General features: G+C 36.0%; 3 protein-coding genes across 8 annotated transcripts; 1 reads left to right on the plus strand and 2 right to left on the minus strand.

Moving 5' to 3' along the window:
• The first annotated feature begins 2,199 nt into the window (after positions 1-2,199).
• LOC116124218 (basic leucine zipper 23-like) lies at positions 2,200-5,182 on the plus strand. Of its 6 annotated transcripts, none has more exons than XR_004127180.1 (4): positions 2,356-2,539; positions 2,763-3,722; positions 4,227-4,307; positions 4,794-5,182. XR_004127180.1 is itself a non-coding variant. In XM_031409922.1 (4 exons), exons 2-3 carry the CDS (start codon positions 2,939-2,941, stop codon positions 4,253-4,255), a joined length of 813 nt encoding a protein of 270 aa, XP_031265782.1. In that variant the 5' UTR covers positions 2,356-2,539; positions 2,763-2,938; the 3' UTR covers positions 4,256-4,291; positions 4,815-5,181. The 6 variants fall into 6 exon arrangements, 3 of the variants coding, with proteins under 3 accessions (XP_031265781.1, XP_031265782.1, XP_031265780.1); XM_031409922.1 differs by having other exon boundaries at positions 4,227-4,291; positions 4,815-5,181; XR_004127178.1 differs by having other exon boundaries at positions 2,357-2,539; positions 4,227-4,345; positions 4,815-5,181.
• Positions 5,183-5,973: 791 nt separating this feature from the next.
• On the minus strand, positions 5,974-10,491 carry LOC116124217 (WD-40 repeat-containing protein MSI3-like). The gene is made up of 6 exons (XM_031409919.1): positions 10,099-10,491; positions 8,958-9,278; positions 8,708-8,851; positions 7,831-7,955; positions 6,831-6,926; positions 5,974-6,301 (listed from the first exon to the last, which is right to left on the minus strand). The coding sequence occupies exons 1-6, from the start codon at positions 10,414-10,416 to the stop codon at positions 6,085-6,087; spliced, it is 1,221 nt and encodes a 406-aa protein (XP_031265779.1). The 5' UTR covers positions 10,417-10,491; the 3' UTR covers positions 5,974-6,084.
• Positions 10,492-15,837: 5,346 nt separating this feature from the next.
• On the minus strand, positions 15,838-17,256 carry LOC116124141 (heavy metal-associated isoprenylated plant protein 26-like). Its single transcript, XM_031409855.1, has 2 exons — positions 17,014-17,256; positions 15,838-16,410 (listed from the first exon to the last, which is right to left on the minus strand). Exons 1-2 carry the CDS (start codon positions 17,092-17,094, stop codon positions 16,027-16,029), a joined length of 465 nt encoding a protein of 154 aa, XP_031265715.1. The 5' UTR covers positions 17,095-17,256; the 3' UTR covers positions 15,838-16,026.
• Positions 17,257-18,169: the final 913 nt, after the last annotated feature.

Consider the following 18,169-nt stretch of genomic DNA (forward strand, 5'->3'; position numbering starts at 1 on the left):
GTATGGCGAAGTCATTTATAAAACGTATCCAATTAATTATAAGAATTTTGCTATTACGTACGCAATTACCAACTTCTGCCTAGGCTCGTGCTATTTTACATGCTACGGCATTAGTTTGCCTAAGACTCAATGCATATCATCAATACTCTCCAATACAGCTCGTATTTGGACATTAGCCTAATATATCCCATTTAAGAACTTTTGATTGTACTGTGCATGTTCCAATTGCACCCCTTCAATGCACCAAAATGGGACCTCAATGTCGTCTAGGAATATATGTTGACTATGACTCACCATCCATCATCAGATATCTTGAATCCCTGATGGGTGATCTGTTTATCGGACGTTTTGCGGATTGCCATTTTGATTAGACAATATTTCCTCCCTTAGGGAAAAGGGTAAAGCCTCATAAAGTAAGGCTTGAAATTTCTTGGAAAGTAAGGCCTTTTGTTTTTCTAGGAACAATATTCTTGGCTCCAACTGGCTTGCCATGCTTCTAGTGTGTAACAGATGAATCGATCGCTGCCCGTATGGATTTTTCATTGGCAACATCAATCCTTGCTGGTGTATTGACAACATGAATAGGTGCCAATGTTGGCAGTACTAGGATAATAAATAATTTCACATCTTCTAAATTAACTCCAAAAAAGTTAATAGTCCCTAAAAGGACACAAGCCCCTGAAAAGGAACAAATCTCTGAAGGAATGCAAGAACATATAAATGAAGAAATTTCTATAAACTATGTTCATAGTAAAGAAATGTGGAATCGTGAAACAACTATTGTCAATAACATATTCTCATACGCAGTAGCTACTGAAATTATGAATGATGAGTTTGAGACACGTTCTGTTGATGAATGTCGAAAGAGACATGATTGGCCAAAATGGGAAGAGGCAATTCTAACAAAATTAACCTCCCTAGCAAAATGTAATGGTTTTGGACTTGTAGTCCAAATGCCTGAAAACGTGAAACTCGTAAGATATAAGTGGGTATTCACAAGGAAACGGAATGAGAAAAATGAGATTGCTAGGTATAAGGTCAGACTAGTGGCCCAAGGCTTCCTGCAAAGACCTCGAATTGATTTCGATGAGACGTATTCACCAGTGATAGATGCTATCACATTTCAATACTTAATTAGTTTATCAGTCTCAAAAAGACTTGATATGCGTCTCATGGACGTTGTCACTGCATATTTGTATGGTACACTGGATACTAATATCTATATGAAAATCCCTAAAAGATTCACAATACTAGAAGCAAATAAAAGGAACATTATTCAATAAAATTGCAAAGATCGTTATATGGGTTGAAACAATCAAAATGAATGTGGTATAATCGTCTCAGTGAATATCTGATAAATGAAGGATACATCAATGATCCTGTATGCTTGTGTGTCTTTATAAAAAGGTCCAAATCAGGATTTGCAATTATGACAGTTTATGTCGGTGAATGAACTTAATTGAGACTCTTGAATAGCTCACAAAAGTTGCTGAGTATTTAAAAAGAGAATTTGAAATGAAGGATTTAGGGAAAACAAAGTATTGTCTCAACCTGCAGATCTAGCATTGTTGAGATGGAGCTTTGCTTCATCAATCAAATTATATTGAAAAGATTCTAAAATGATTTAATATGGATAAAATTCACCCCTTGAGTACCCCAATGGTAGTTCAGTCTTTTGATCCTAAAAATAATCAATTCCGTCCTAAAGAAGACGACGAAAATATGTTTGGTGTTGAAGTACCGTATCTAAGTGTAATATGTGCATTATTATATTTGACATAATGTACAAGACCAACATAGCATTTGTAGTGAATCTATTAGCAAGATCTAGATCTACACCAACTCGCTGAGATTTGGATGAAATTAAACATGTCTTTCGTTACCTTAGTGGAACAAAGGATTTAGGATTATTTTATCCAAGGAAACATGTTAATGATCCTGAATTAGTTGGTTATACAGATGCTGAGTACCTTTCTGACCCTCACAAAGCCCACTAGCAGACGGGATATGTTTTCACTTACTATGGTACTGCAATTTCGGTGTCATTTTGATTTATCAAAGTAATCTATATCGCACCATATTACTATGGTATGAGAAGCACCTTATAATTCTCCACAAATATTTTTTATTTACCAAAGTAATTTTTTATTTACATCTGAGCCCCTCCTCAAGTACCTATAAATTGAAATTTGAAAGCAATAATAGACAATTTTTTTGAGAAAAGTCTGTGGAAATTGGAATCTCTGTGAACCAATCGCTCTGTCAGACTCGATTGGTAAGTCCATTTTGTTTTTAACCATCGAATGTTGCCATTAGTATTTTTTTCTTTTTAGCTTTTTTAGGGTTTTTTTAGTGATAATAATATCTGTACCTCCCTTTATATACAAACAAATTTTTCACTTCTTGTATAAACCCATCTCTTAGTTTCTAGGGTTTCAGTTTCAGATCAAAAATAGTGATTTCATCGTTACTTCTATGTATATTCAACCTTAATTGCATCGTGTAGTTCTAGCCATTCCAAGATTTGCATTTTTTTGTGGTAAGTTTTGTGTTTTGGTTTTGACTGAATTTTAGTTAGTTAGAAACCAAGTATCGTTTTGGGGTCTGAGATTTGAAATCTCCTGTGGGGTTCTGACTGAATTGGTTGATTTCGTTTTGTTTTTTGTAGTGTAGTCGCTTAGTAGCTGGGTTTTGGTTGATTTACTGTTTTAGTTGCTTCAGCGATTTTTTAGGTCTGCTTATTTGTGTTTCTGTGTTTGTAGTTTTGATACTGGGATTTGCTAAGAGGAGTCAACAAGTGAATTGAGTTCATATTATCATCTGGGTCACTTTCAGAATTACAGATTTATCATTGTTTGGCTTCAAATTATTGTGTGAGTGAAGTTCAAGGTCGCTATTTTATTGTGAGTTTGCTAGATTTATTTATTTTGTACTTGAAATGGACGACGGGGAGCTTGATTTCTCAAATCAAGAAGTTTTTCCAAGTACAAACATGGGTGAGATTCCAAGCAGTTGCTCAATGGACAGTTTCTTCGATGAACTTTTGAAGGATACTCATGCTTGCACTCACACACACACTTGCAACCCACCAGGACCTGATTCCTCTCATACACATACTTGTTTTCACGTACATACTAAAATCGTTGCTCCTCCTAGTGAAGACAAGACATCCACTGATGACACTGCTGAATCTTCTGAAAAGAAATCAAAAAAACGTCCCTTGGGTAATCGTGAAGCTGTTAGAAAGTATAGGGAGAAAAAAAAGGCACGGGCAGCATCATTGGAGGATGAGGTAGTGAGATTAAGGGCTGTGAATCAGCAGTTACTGAAGAGGTTGCAGGGTCAGGCTGCAATGGAGGCAGAGATTGCAAGGCTTAAGTGTTTGCTTGTGGACATTCGGGGCAGGATTGAAGGGGAAATTGGATCCTTTCCTTATCAGAAATCAGTCAATAACATGAACATGACTAATCCTAATTTGAATGGTGCATATGTGGTGAATCCATGTAATTTGCAGTGTGATGATCAGGTTTATTGCCTTCACCCGGGACTGGAGGGTAAAAGTGGAGAAGGCATGGCATTGAATGGACAAGGCTACAATGGTTGTGAGTTTGAGAGCCTGCAATGTCTGGCGAATCAAAATTCAGGGATCAAGGACCTTCCTGTTTGCGGACTTGGGAACATAACCTCCAATGTCAATTCTTCTGGGACAACTAAGAGGAAAGGTGAGCTTAGATTGCCTTTTCATTTTTGGGTTCATTAATAGGATGGATAAAGAGTAGTTTACTTGGTTGATTTACTTATTTATTGTAAGATTTGCTTAGCATTTTCTGTCGACTTATATGATCTGATATCTGCTGCTTGTCTCATTGTTGACTTATATATTAGTAATTGGGTCCTGGACTCTTTGGCAGCAATGATCTGTGGATCTGAAATTTCACCAACTAAATAGAATTTTTTTAGGTGGTATGTATGAAGATTCATGTTGTGGTAATGCTAGATGATTCTTGAGATTATGATATGATAGTTGATTAGTTGTAATGGATTTTGCTAAGTGGCTAGAGACCTATTTAGAATTTCTATGTTGTTGCTATATTGTGGTATATCATTGAATAAAATTATCCTGACCGAATAATCCTATTGCTTACAGATTTAAGGCTTGTGCAACTCTTTGCTTGTTATCCTTTTTATGCTCTGATCTCTTATCATTATGGCATTTATCTTTTTAGGAGGGGCTCGTGCTGCAGCAACAGATTAAAGGGCTGATCAGATGGCATTATCCTCACTCACAAGGGTACATATGTCTTACAATAAGTAGTTTTGTCAACTGCAACATCAGCTTCCTCAGGTTGCTTTGTGTTCTTTATTTTTTGTTTCCCTTTTTTTAATTTACCCGCTGCTGGGTTCTTCAAGCTGGCATGTCTTGTCTATATTGTGCTTAGCTTTAGATAGCTTTGCTGCTCTTCCTAGTTGTTTAGTTGGTTTATGGTCCGAGTGTAGAAATGTTTTGTAAAGCAAGAAATTGATGGGTCTGGACGCTGGAGTAGAAAAATCTGACAGCAAAAACCAACTTACTGGTTTTCTATTTTCTACAAGACTTAGTTCGATAGAGCCTAATCCTCGTAATTCTCCATGCATGAGTATAATATCAATAATTTTATGTGCTACTTTTTATGTATTGCTCTTCTGATTCTTTTTAAACCCTGATTGATGCTTATGTGGAGTTTTTCTTTCACTCCTTTTCCTTCATTAAAGTTTGGTTGGGCTTTTGTAGTAGTCTTTCTAAGATATACCAGTTCTTGATTGATGAATTACAGAATTTAGGGGAGGTGGGATGCCTTTTGAGTGATGTTTTCCGTAGTGTAAGCTGTGAAGAGGTGAGTTAGTTACAAATTTTACTCTGCCGAGCTTGCCCTCTAAGAATTTTGCTTACTAGAGGATGCCTGCATTTTTATCTGGAAGGAAGCATAGATGCAACTGCCTTGTGAAGTTAGTAACGGTTCTTCTCATCATAATTGGGACACAAAGGGGGAGAATAATATTTTTTGTGTTGCCTTTCCATTGCTGTCATTGTTCACCACCAAAATAAGTGTTTCAGATGGAAAACTTATGAATAGATCATGAATTTGTTTTTGGGAACATCCCTTTATTACATTTCTTACATAAGTTCTGTTTTCTAGTACTTATATTAAGTGAAAGTTTTTCTTGGATATACCATCTTGATCAAAAAATGATTTTCAATATTGAAGCCTTGGGAATCCGGTTAGCGCTAATTCTGAAACATTACAACAATTCTATACCAACTTGTTAGGCGTTTGATCATTTCTTTGCCCATCAAAGTTTATTCTATGTTCTTAAAATAGATCTTGACAGTGCTCTGGAGTGTGGAGCACCTCAAGTTATGAAATGAATCTTTCCAGTTCAAGTCTCAAGAAATCAATAAATAAAACATTGGTTCAAATCTTTTATTCTCTTCCCACTAAAAGAAAAATCAAGGATAAACCTTACTCTTTTGCCACTGAAGGTGCTTTCCTTCGTCCTCCAACCAAGCAAATCTACCAAGATATGGATAATTCTATAGTCCCAGCAGCCAATCTTGAAAAATAATACTTTTAAAGTTCATATAGTCAAATCCTGGAATACCACTATCATTCAAATTATGACACATAATTATTTATATCATATCATGGTCCGTCACATTAAAGAAACCACAATTTTACACCGACTGCTTTCAATAAGTCTCAGATATAGTCAGATTCCTCTCCGCGTGCTAACACAAGGACCAAAGAAAAGAAAAGAAAAGGGACCATCATGGAAGATCCCTGAATTTAAGAAGTCTAACAAGGCAAGCACAAAATACTTTTACTGCTTTTTAACATGGCCCTACCCTCCTTTGCTTTTGTGTCAAAATCATCAATTCACTAATTTTAATTAGCTCCCAAATGGAAAGCTAAAACGAAAAATAATAACACGGGGTTGACAAGTTGTAATATGCGTGCTTTATTGATTTAAGCATTCTGATCAAGTTAAAAATAAAAACACGGTTTTTGAAAAGACTGCCTACTAACCCATGGACCTGATCTTTGACTAGTTCTCAGCTGCTTGCAAGTCGTCATCATCGCGATAAATGCTCTCAGTCATCTGCCAGACCTGAACAGTATTATCATCAGCTACACTGGAAATTACCCATGGCTCATTTTTGTTCCATGAGAAATCTGATATTTTGGCCTTGTGACCTCCATGAGAAAATAGTAGCTCCGGAGGACCATCCTCAGCATCCAACTCTAGTTGCTCATCCCCAATCCTGAAGCATTAGTCAAATGAGGGTAAATTTCCACTTCCCAGGAAGGAGATATTCATATTCCATACAGAAAAAGCTTGTCGATGAATATAATCAAATTCAAAGTGAATAGGAGGACTATGGCAGCATTTGGAAAAAAGATAAATTTTCTATTGATCTTCACATTGCATGAGACCATTGGCAGAAATTGTAATCAAATAAGAAAACCAAGGCATGAGTCATAATAATAAAAACATTAACTTCAATGACAAAACAAATCAGCAATTCCGATGGATACAGCTTATTTTATCACATATACAGGATGAAGACAAGTTACTCCAAATAACAGGGTAAACAAGATATTTCTATCATAAATTTTGCCTCTTCAACAGCATAGGGTTTGGGGTTTATGTGATCAAAATATTTTATATTTTATGATCCAATCATGAAATAATTGCTGAAGGATCAAGTTGAGCAAGTGCTGACATTTGTTCATTCAGCCATCTTCAGTATTGTTACAGATCGTAAAAAATCTTAAATCAGTAAGAAATACCTGTTAAGGTCCCAAACCATCAGCCTTCTGTCATCAGCAGAAGAAGCCAGCACTGTTTCATGATTAGGATCCCATTCGACCTGGAATACCTCTTCTCTGTAATACACAGACGCAGCATGAGGAATGCCCTTCATCATTTTAGTGCAAGTATATTTCAAAAAACTGATTTGAGCCATTTTCGGCTAATGTACCAAAAAACACAACAAATATTATATTGATTTCAGACAAAACTGTTCAAAAAGAGTAAGGATGAAAAAGGAGACTTACATGATGCATCGGAGAATGCCAAAGAGCACTAGGCCCCAAAAGACAAGTTTTTATCCATTTATTTATAGTTAATTATAGTGGACTTTGCTACAGCTAAAGGTATATTCTCAAAAACTGTGGTATGTCCAACTGAATCAATTTAAGCAAATTGCAATCTCTAACTGTAATCTCTTCGTCGAAACAAAGTGAATGTTTTCTTTCAACAATAGCACATAAAAATGGGCATCTAAGTTTACTGCTATACTGTTCAGTAGAATGAAAATCACATTACTACCATCAGGTATTGCTTTATGACTACAGCAAATTAACAATTCATGAGACCAAGAAGACAAAAAGGAGAGACACTAATATTTAGACATGTATTGGAAGCAGGCTAATCACCAAATATATTTGATTTATCAGACACGTCTACCTCATAAATATATCCTGTAACTCAATCAAATGGCTTAAGTATGAACTTAAGGTGCAGCTAATACTGTAGATCAATTCAGCCTCAAATGGCCACTAAACAGTGTTTACGTGTTGACCAAAATGTTCAGTAGTTAAACTAGTATTTGCAGGCACATAAAAACCATCAAGTGATGAGAGTAATATTTAGTAAAAGACAATGGTTTCTTTAAACCAGAAGGGGGTTAATTTAGCAATATCAGATTCTCAAGGCCAAGTCATGCATCAACATCATTATCACATCTAGAAGCTACATTGACGTCTGTCAAACAGGGAAAGGACATACGTGTGGCTGCTTAGAACATGCAATGGTACAGTCAGCTTCCGCATATCAAATAAACAAACAGTAGTGTCTGAAGAAGCTGTCGCCAAGACCCATTCATTGTATGGATTAAATGATAGATAATTAACCTGGGACATTAGAGGAGAAAAAAAAAAGTGGAAGTTGTGATTAGAAATAATCCACTGAAAACTTATGTAAGAAATATCAGAGATATGTGGACAAAGAGGCAGTGAACAACAACCATTATATTTTTAGATAACAAAGATGAAACCAAAGGCAAAGCTGATACCATCAGTCAGTTCCCAGGCAAGCTAAAAACCATTTTGAGCATAAATTCACATGGTCCGTATGTAAAAATGTCATCACAAGCCAATACATCCTTGCTCAGGATCTCCATCATTCAATATCCAGTTCTTTCAAAGATGGGCCTAGAATACCTTAAAGGACTAAGTAGGGAGGAGGGAAAAGCCAACACTTTGCTATTATTAAGAAAAAACTTGTGCTTACGGATTCCTACCCTATTCCTACATGCCAAATTCTTTTAATTGGAAAATGTTCAACCACAAGATTTCAGGTCTTCCAAGTCCTGTTCATTGACCAGTGCTTCCATTATTTTCCTTAAGGGGATACTTGAACCATATAAAAAAAGCAACTTCTATCTTTATAACCTGCTTAGGTAACTAAAAGCATTACTTAATCATCTCATTTGGTTCTCAAAGCCAAATAACAAAATAAATTCACCAAATAAGTTTCAATCAGCACCAACTAGAAAGGTCAAGATAAAATTATATGCAAAGCATAAAGAACATTAATTGACAACTTTGGACAATTTATGGACATAAACAAAAATACAAGTGCAACAAGTTTAATATTGCTTCACCTCTTTCTCATGAGCTTTTACGCACTGCTGGGTTTGATTTGTACGCAAGTCCCAGATCATTAATTGACAATCATCACCCGCTGACCCAAATAGATTTTCATTTTTCAAATGCCAAGAAACATCTTCGACCACACTTTCATGAGCCTAAAAAAGAAAAATTACCAAGCACCATAATAAAACATCAAATGAAGCATTGTAAAAAAATCCTATTACTTTGCACCAACAAACAAAAAGGAAATCCAGATATTACCTCATAAACATGCAAAGCATCAAGCACCTTATCTGGACCCAAAGCAGACACATCCCACAAACATATCTTATGATCATGAGAACCACTCACAAGATAACCTTCCTTAAAGGGACTCCAAGACAACCCATAACCTTCCTTGTCATGACCCCGCAACTTCAGATCAGGTTCACAACCGTCTTGCTTCTTTTCTGCCTGCTTGTTACAATCAAACAAGTACACCTCACAACTGCTAGTCTTGGCACCGACAAGATTGGGGTTCTGCGGCATACACCGTGCTCTATTTACTTCCCCGTCAACACGTATCTTCTGTGATATCTCCACCTATCCAACCAAACATTTTCAGTAGAAAGTCACTTAAATCAATTTTTTTTTTTTTTTTTTTTTTCTGAAAACATCCTACACAAATGTGAATTAGATATTATACTTGTTCACATCTGCAGCATTTGATAATTTCAGCTAATAATTTCAATGAGAAAGTAACATCCACAAGATAGCATATTCCTTAACATTAGTGTCTTTAACAGGTGACATTTCAGCTAGTAATTTCATCAAGCACCCACCGTCCTAAAAAAAATGGCTCAAAAACGAAAAACAAGCAAGCGGAGCTATTGCACCCATAGAAACATTATCCGCACTTTACAAAGCACATGCAGTATTAAGATTTTAAAATGACTTTCTTATTTATTTTCAACAAACTTTCTTTTATTATTATACTTTTTCATTAAATTAAAGATTAATCTACTTATTTTTTGTTGGAATTACAAAAATACATATGGTAAAATTTAACTTTTTAGAAATTTAATGGTGTGAGCACTTAGAAAATGAGAGTAAAGATCAGTTGAAAATAGCCCCGTTCCAAACAAATTTGGGCTAGTGATTTCATCAAACAGTTAATGCCCACAAAATATCACCTAAAATAAAGTCCAAAAAATCATATAACAAAATTTTATCAACGAAAAAATTTTCAATTTTGCCATCAATTTACTCAACTTGACTATTCTAAACACCCAGAAAACGTTTCTTTTAAACAAACAGAAACTTATAACACCTTCAGCAAGACATTTCATCCAACAGATTGATACTCATAACAATATAACTCCCAAAATAAAAAAACAAAAGTACATATAATCAATTAAACCACCTTGGGAATAACGGGATTTTCAGTTTTGCCATCGATGTTAGATTCAGACTCCTTGGTGGGAAGCACAGCGTCGGCAATCATGAGAAAGTTTGGGTTATCATCGGAGGTGTGGGTCCCGAGCACAAGCTTGTGCACGCAGAAAGTGGGGTCCGCCGGATACGGTTGCGGAGACGAAGATGGGACCCAGTGAACGGTGAGTGAGGGCCACTCCAACGGGTGAGAGACGATCAAATCGTACAGGAACGGAGTGTTCTTCTTCCATACAGTGAACTCCTCTTCCACCTGATCCAAGCCTGCATCTTGATCATCTGCTGCCATTGTTGTAGTTTCTGTTAGTATTCTTCTTCTCCCAGCCAAAATTACTGTTTTCCCGCCAAATTGATCTGGTGAAGACGAGGGTTTTAGAGGGTAAAGTTTCTTCGGAGAATTTATAAAGAAAGAAGAGATGTAAAATGGGCCAAACGGAAGTCCAGCCCAAAAAGAGTCATTGGGCAAAAGTTGAAGCCCAATCAGGCCCATTAGATTAGAGTAGGACCATAATTTCGAAAGCCAAAAAAATAAAATAAAATACGGGGGTTCAAATGAATTTTACACTAAATTTCCTTTAAAAGACAATATCTTAAATTAAAAAAAAAAAAAAAAAAAAAAAAAAAAAAAAAAAAAAAAAGGTTGGAAGTTAGAATAAATTGGAACCTCCAACGATAGTCTGATGGTAAAAGAGTAAAATGAGGTTTCATAAACTCCTAAGTTCGAGTTCCTCTAGGCACTGATAGGGGTAACCACTAGAGCTCTTATCTGTCTGGTAATTTTTAAGTTCCCATAGATTAATTGAGGTGCATACAAGCTGGTCCAGACATCCTTAATGGTAAAAAAAAAAAAAAAAAGAATAAATTGGTTGGATGAATAGTGGTGGGGTGTTTGGCAATTGGCATTGATTCCTTGGAAGTAGGAACTTTGTAACTTGAAGATCATTTCTCCAATTTTGGATCACTATTTATGTAGGCGGACAATTATATCAATGTAGAGTGATGTGATTAGTTAAGAGATTTCTCGTAAACCCTAAAAGCTTGGCTTAGAGTGAGGGAGTTCATTCAGCATTGACAATGGCTTAGGTTCGAGTCTTCATTGCGATGGCTCAAAATCATTGTAATTGTCAAAATATGTATATGTATATGTATATCTAGAACTACAATAAGATCTTAGTAGACAACCGTATAAAAAATTTTCCTAGTATAAAAAACAAAGACTGATGTGATACAGTCCATCTTGTTAAGACTTTTCCAATCTCATAAAGAAAGAGATGGGGGTGATAATGACAAATTAACAACTTCGGAGTGCAATTCCTTCCTGGAAACCCAAAGGATTAGGCAAGATGGATGGGCAGTGTACTCCATTTCCAGGATATCCTCTTCCTGTTATTATCATACAACAGTGACTTTCTAAGTCAACACAAATCTCTTTCAAACTGAAATGGCTGGATTATCATTCTCCATCTCAACATTTTATATGGCTGTTATCTAATCTTATCTAATCTAATCTCCATAAATGTTTCAATTTTATATGATTTTTACAATTTTTTTTTTTTTTTTTGATAATCAGGGGGTCCAGATTGTTGGATATGATGTATACTTTTTTTAATTTACTAATATTTGGGTTTAGGTCGGGTTAAATTTAAATAAGCTCAAATGGGGTTAGGGTTAGGTTTTCTATTGTTAGTATCATGTAATAGTAAGAAACCTAATGAGCATGTGAAAAAAAAATTGAGAATGAGAGTTAATGAACAATTTTATAACCTCGCAAGTGCACAAATCGCTCTCGTAGTCTAGTGTGCAAAAGCAAGAGTCGATCTCACAGAAATTTGTAAGCAATTTATTAATCTTAATAACTATGCTTCAATTAAATGTAAAAACAAAACTTAATAATGAAGAATTAAGAAAGATCACTTTAAAAGCAACAATTGAATAAAACTAAAATTAAACAACTATTAAAATTATCTAAAACCCAATTGACCAAAACCTTGGGCTCCAATTTCACCATAATTATCCAGCTCTATGTCAAACATCTCTATATTGTTTAATCAATTCAGTCTCAGGGTTCGCATTCACTAAATCAAGGTATTACTGTAAGATGTTTGGGATTAACCTAGTATTTTTAGCACAAAACTAGCTAGGGCATATAGTCCAGCCTATGAATTAAAAACCCATTAAACACAAGAATACTTGAAATCATGAATAAAGACGCATCTGTCAGGGTGTATGCACAGACACTAATTATTCAATAAATCATGAATCAACTAATATTCTGTCAAGGCGTATGCACAAAATACTAATCATTCCTTCAATAATCTCAACACAAACAACCTACAAATTCATTCTAAGTATCATCACACAATAATGAAAATTAAAGGCACAATAAATACATGAATGAATCCAAATTTCCATTGAATTGATAACAATAAATATATGTTTAAATATAGAGCCTTCCAATTAGGCTACATTGGATCCCTAAATAAGAGTTTAGTTACACATGATTATAAGGAAATCAAACTTCAAAATCTTTAAAACCATGAAGTACAAGAAGAAGAAGAAGAAAAGATGATGAAACCTTAGGTAAGATCTCCTCTCCTTGCCTCTTCCTAATTATATTTGATATTATAAACCCTTGCCCCCTAAAATATTGCTAAGGACATCTATTTATAATATTAAAGTTGTGAGGGTATTATGGTAAAAAGTTATACATCAATTAAAAACGCATAATAACAAATCTGCATATCTCCACGCACTAATGTAACTTTCGTCTCCATGTTTAACCATCTTCCAGGTTGAACTGGGCCACGATAAAAAATAAAAGTCGTAGCTCTGTCTCTTAGCTTTAAAACGCCACTAGAATGAGGTCAATCGGAGTTGTGTAACTCAAGTTATGATCATTTTTGTGCAGCATGTTCTGGCATAAAAAATTCCAAACATAAATTTCCCGCATTGCACTACCGCATGATTTTGTGGTGCCATGGCATGAAGTTTCTGTTCATTTTGCAATTTTATGCTATGGCGTGGGAATAGTTTTGTTGCGGTGAACAATCTTAAAAAATCTATAACTTTTTCGTTTGAGTTTCGATTCTTGAACCGTTTGTTCTTGTACGCTTATGATTCTTTCATCTTCAACGTCCATGCTTGAAATCCTCATTTTTCAGCACCTAAACACTTGAAATTCATAAAACATATCCGTGATTCTAGAAAACAAAAGAGATACAAAAATTAAGTAAAATTAACCAATTAAACCTAATTTTCTCACAAAATACCTTTAAAATCACTAAGTATAAGTACACTTCCAATCACTCATCAAGACTGAGAATGAGTTATCGTCATTATTCTTTGTAATTACTATAGAGTTCTGATACTCAATAAAATTCTCTATTTGAATGTGAGACATGGTTCCTTAATTCGAACTAACTAAGGTAAATCGTGTATTCTCTTTACTTTTATGTTTTTAACATGGGTCAGTTTATGCGTATCTCAACTAATTCTTAGGGTCTATTAAATACCCTATAAACCCTATGAGCCAAGTAAATCACAAGTGTAATAGGTGATCAGCCACCTACCACACTTAGGTCGAATCTCCTCCCCCTAATTTTTACATATTCACTTGATTGAATCTCCTCCCTTTTACTGCCCATATACGATTAAAGAAAGTTGAGGAAATGATGTGATTTCTGGCGATTGAATTGAATAAACATTTGTAGCAAAAGAGCATGGCCCACGATCAAACAGCAGATGGGTGATGAATTTTTGAGTTCACATTCAATTGACATAAAATTGAAGAAGTAGTTCACTATCTCCCTCTTTATGCTAATAAAAGCTGTGGACCAAACCAACTCCAACTGCCCATTATGCCAAATATTGATTCTATTTATCATTCAATCGAGTACTATTCGAAAGTACTCCCCTCCCCTTTATTGCATCTTTTGGTATCATTCTCTCTTGCTCTTTGCTCCTTTTAGGCTTTTACATTCCCCTTTTTCTCTGTTGCCATGCATAAAACGGATTGAGAGAATATTTCCAGATCTCCATTGCTTATACAGCAAAAGATTTTTGCTCAATGTTCACGTTTCTGCTTCTTAACTGGCCTAATTCCACAAGACATTGCACATTGTTTTACATGTAAAATAATCTTCTTGCGCTATTAATTTACGCATGATTCAAAGAAAATTATATGATATTAGATTAATACGATATATTAGGAGGAGAAAATTAAATAATTTAATATTAATTCTAGGAAAATAAATCTTTTTCCTACAACATATTTTCTTGTTATGAAAATCGGACCGACGCCCTCTCCGGTCTAGGTTACCATTTTTAACTGATCACTAAATCCCTAACCTGACCGTTGGCAAACAAGGGGCTACCAAGTGCTAGGGTTAAAGGGCTTTTGTAGAGCGGAGGCCGATGGTTCAAGGGCTGGTGTCGGATTGAATTTTGGGCGTTAGAATTTGGTCGAAAAAATCAACCCAATATGTGAGTCACAACCTACAAACAGAGGGCTACCAAATGTAGGGGTTAGATGGGTTTTGTAGAGTGGAGGCCGATAGTTCAAGTGGTGGTGTCGATTGAATTTTGGATGTTGGAATCAGTCAAATTTTGGTCCAAAAAAGCAACCCAATTGCGATGGGGTTCGTGAGTCACAACCGACGAATGGGGGGCAACTAAATTCTGGATTTAGAGAGATTTTGTAGAGTAGATGACGATGGTTTAGGTGGTGGTGTCAGGTTCAATTTTGGCCATCGAAATTTGTCGGAATTTAGTCGAAAAAATCAATTTAGAGTGAGTCATAAGGGTGTATTTACTAGATTTCAAACATGTAGGGACTACTAAATTTTTTTGAGGTGTGTCTGCAAGATTTTAAACTTATTGGGTTATCAGGAAACTGCCAGTATTTTCCATTAAAATAACTTTTGTTTTATATAGTTTTGAACGTTAAATACAAATTAAATGAAGCGAAAAAATATATCATTTTCTAAGAGTGAGCAGATCCGAATACCTGCCCTGATCTCATGGAACAGGAATCGAAATGGGAACTAGAACCCATGATTCCTGAGATTTGGAATCGGAATGGTTCCGATTCTTGAATGCCTAGAACTGAAACCTGTGCATACAGGTTCTTATCATAGGCAGGGTACCCGATCCTATTCACAACAAAAAAATATATATATATATATAAATTTATATTTTTATTAAATTTTCTCTCTCCTCTCTCATTTTTCATTCTTTTCAAAACCCTCTTTTCTTCTGTAAATTATTCTTTTCTTTCTCTTTGTTCCACCACTTCACTTGGCTGCCGCAAGGCCCACTAGCTTCCTCCTGTCTTTTCTCTTTCATTTTTCGCTCTTTTCAAAACTTTCTCTCTCTTTTCTTTAGTAAATTCTTCTCTTCTTTCTCTTTGTTCAACCACTTCACTTCGCCGCCGCAAGGCCCACCAGCTCCCCCTTAACCTCCTCTTCAAACGCCACCTACCCCCCCCCGCCACCACCCACCGAATCGACGACCACCGCCAATCCGCGCGCTTCAAGCCATTTTTGCGATTGCTCTCAAAGTGATAGAATCGAAACCAGAACCAATACAGTATCGGTTCCACCAAATTTGGAACCGGAATGGACCCTAATAGGCCGATCTCGGTTCCTGCCCAGAACGGACGGGTGGGTACCTGCCGGTTTCGAGTAGAAACATTACCCATGCTCACCCCACATTTTCTACAACATATTTTCCATTAATAACAACTTTTGTCTCCATTACATGAGATACCTAAAAGATTTAATACAATTAACAACCAGATGAAGACAGCAAGACAGCTCCAATTCTTGGAAATAAAAATAAAAATATTGCTGCAACACAAAATGAACAGTCTAATTATACATCATCATGATGATGGTGATGATCACATGATGGCACAGGCTTGAGTGTTCTCATCACTGAAAGCTGTGGTGTACCTAACTTCAGTGGAACTGGCACGTGCCAGTTGGGACATTTGTGGGTCATCCACTCTTCGCACGTACCCAGTCGGGGCCTTCCTGTCATACACCCCTTGGGCATATGGGTGAGCCACCATATCATATGGTACGTAGGGCCAGAGCTCTGCTTTCTTCCCCGTTCGATGTGCGACACGTGACACTACCTTAGATGGATCCACGTATCCAACGACCGTAACTTTGTTGGCTTTGCGCTCCACGTCTACTTGTTTCACCCCTTTCATTCCTTCCAGTGCCCGTTTCACCTTGCGCTCGCATCCCTCGCAGTCTATACGTACTTTGACCTCAACCGTCTGATCACAGAAATCAATCAAATCAGAAAAATGTATTTTACATAGCAATGTGCTATTGCATTGTGAATAGTAAGTATCCAGACAGGTTTTGGAATCTACAGATTGGCGTGTATTTTTGTCATTTTACGACACTGTAGAAATTACCAAAATGCCCTAAGCAGAAGTTTAACCAGTTTGCAGTACAGTGACAGAAACGAAATTCAGAAGCGCTTCTGGTTTCTTTTGTGCTTTTTACAGTTCAGTGAAAGCCAAAAATGGCAGTTTATGTATGGAAAAAGAGATACAAATCTTGGAAATTCTGATGAAGGAAAATCTGTCTTTTGATTAAAAAAATAAAAGAAAAGTTGGCCAAAAACTGCCTTAGAAAAAAAATTTAATCAAAACAAAACAAGATCTGTGTTTTATTCTAAACGAAAGACCAAATCTTAGTAGATTTCTTCACTTGAACTCAACATAAAAGTATTTATTAAACTACGTCGTTTTGGTAATCTAAATGAGCTTTACCAGTTGTACAACCCTATCTGATCTACTGGAGAATAACCACTTTGAACCAAACAGAAGATTATTTTTTTTAAAGCCATGAAGTAAAGAGTTGAAAAATACCTGCAACTGCTTGCGTCTCTTGAGCTTGGAGCTGCCACGGGAGCAATCAAAGAGATCGGAAAAATGATCCAGAGCACCCATATTTTTTTTTCCTCTCTCTGTGGTGATGATGATACAAGCCAAAAGTTGCTGCTACAAAGAAGGTAAATTATGAGTTTCTTTCTGTAAAGATAAGAATCAGAAGCCAAAATATCTCAGGAATGGTTTTGTTCAAAGAGTAGTAATGATGGTGTTATTGAACCAAGAGGGTCCTGCATTTATATACACAGGCAATAATCTCTTCCTGGTCTTCATGGAAATCTGGTCCGTATATTTTTTAATTGATGCCGCTTCTAACTGACACGTGTCCTAAACAGTTTTGGTCTACAGAGAATCGATAAGGTAACGGAAAAAAACCATGCAATGCGTGTCCACCGTCCTTCGTGGGTCCCTTCTTAATTTGGCGCCAAATGAGAGGTGTGTTGACGCGCCAAGATTGCCAGTGCCCAGCTGGCTGGCCGTTGGAACGATATTTCCGAAGACATTAATATAAAAACAGAAATATAATTGACAAAATTTGACGATTTTTATCGAATCAATTATTATGAAAATTATCATAACTTAAAGTATTAAATACTATGATTTAGAGATATATATTTTAAGAGTAAACAACATTTTCCCACCTAAGGTTTGGCCCAATGATAGTTTACCACCCGAAAAGTTTTGAAATAACACTATCTCACCCACAAGCCAATTCCGTTAGTGAATTTCGTTCTTAACAAAAGGTAAGATTAGATTATCAAAATTTGTTAAAAAAGAAGGGTAAGATGGTTAATTTATGATGCTGAAAAAATAAAAATTCGAATTCTCGGTCAGTATAGCCGCTGATGTTGCCACGTGTCCCACCAAAATTGACTTAATAGAAAAGACAAAAACAAGTCATTTGCCTTACGAGTTTATTGGGTGCGGCGACTGGCGACTGTTTACGGCTACCGGCGATTGGCGACTATCGACCGACGACTGGCGACTGGNTATTATTATAAGAGGTGGACGACACTAGCACACAAGTAATGAGAAAACAAGAGAACGCATTCATTAACATAACCTAAATGCCTAAAAATGGCTAGAAGGATACCAATTTTCAGTATTACATACTCAAGAAAGCGTTTCGATAGGC

This window comes from Pistacia vera, unplaced genomic scaffold (genome assembly GCF_008641045.1).
Source record: "Pistacia vera cultivar Batoury unplaced genomic scaffold, PisVer_v2 Contig150, whole genome shotgun sequence".
Classification (NCBI taxonomy): Eukaryota; Viridiplantae; Streptophyta; class Magnoliopsida; order Sapindales; family Anacardiaceae; genus Pistacia; species Pistacia vera.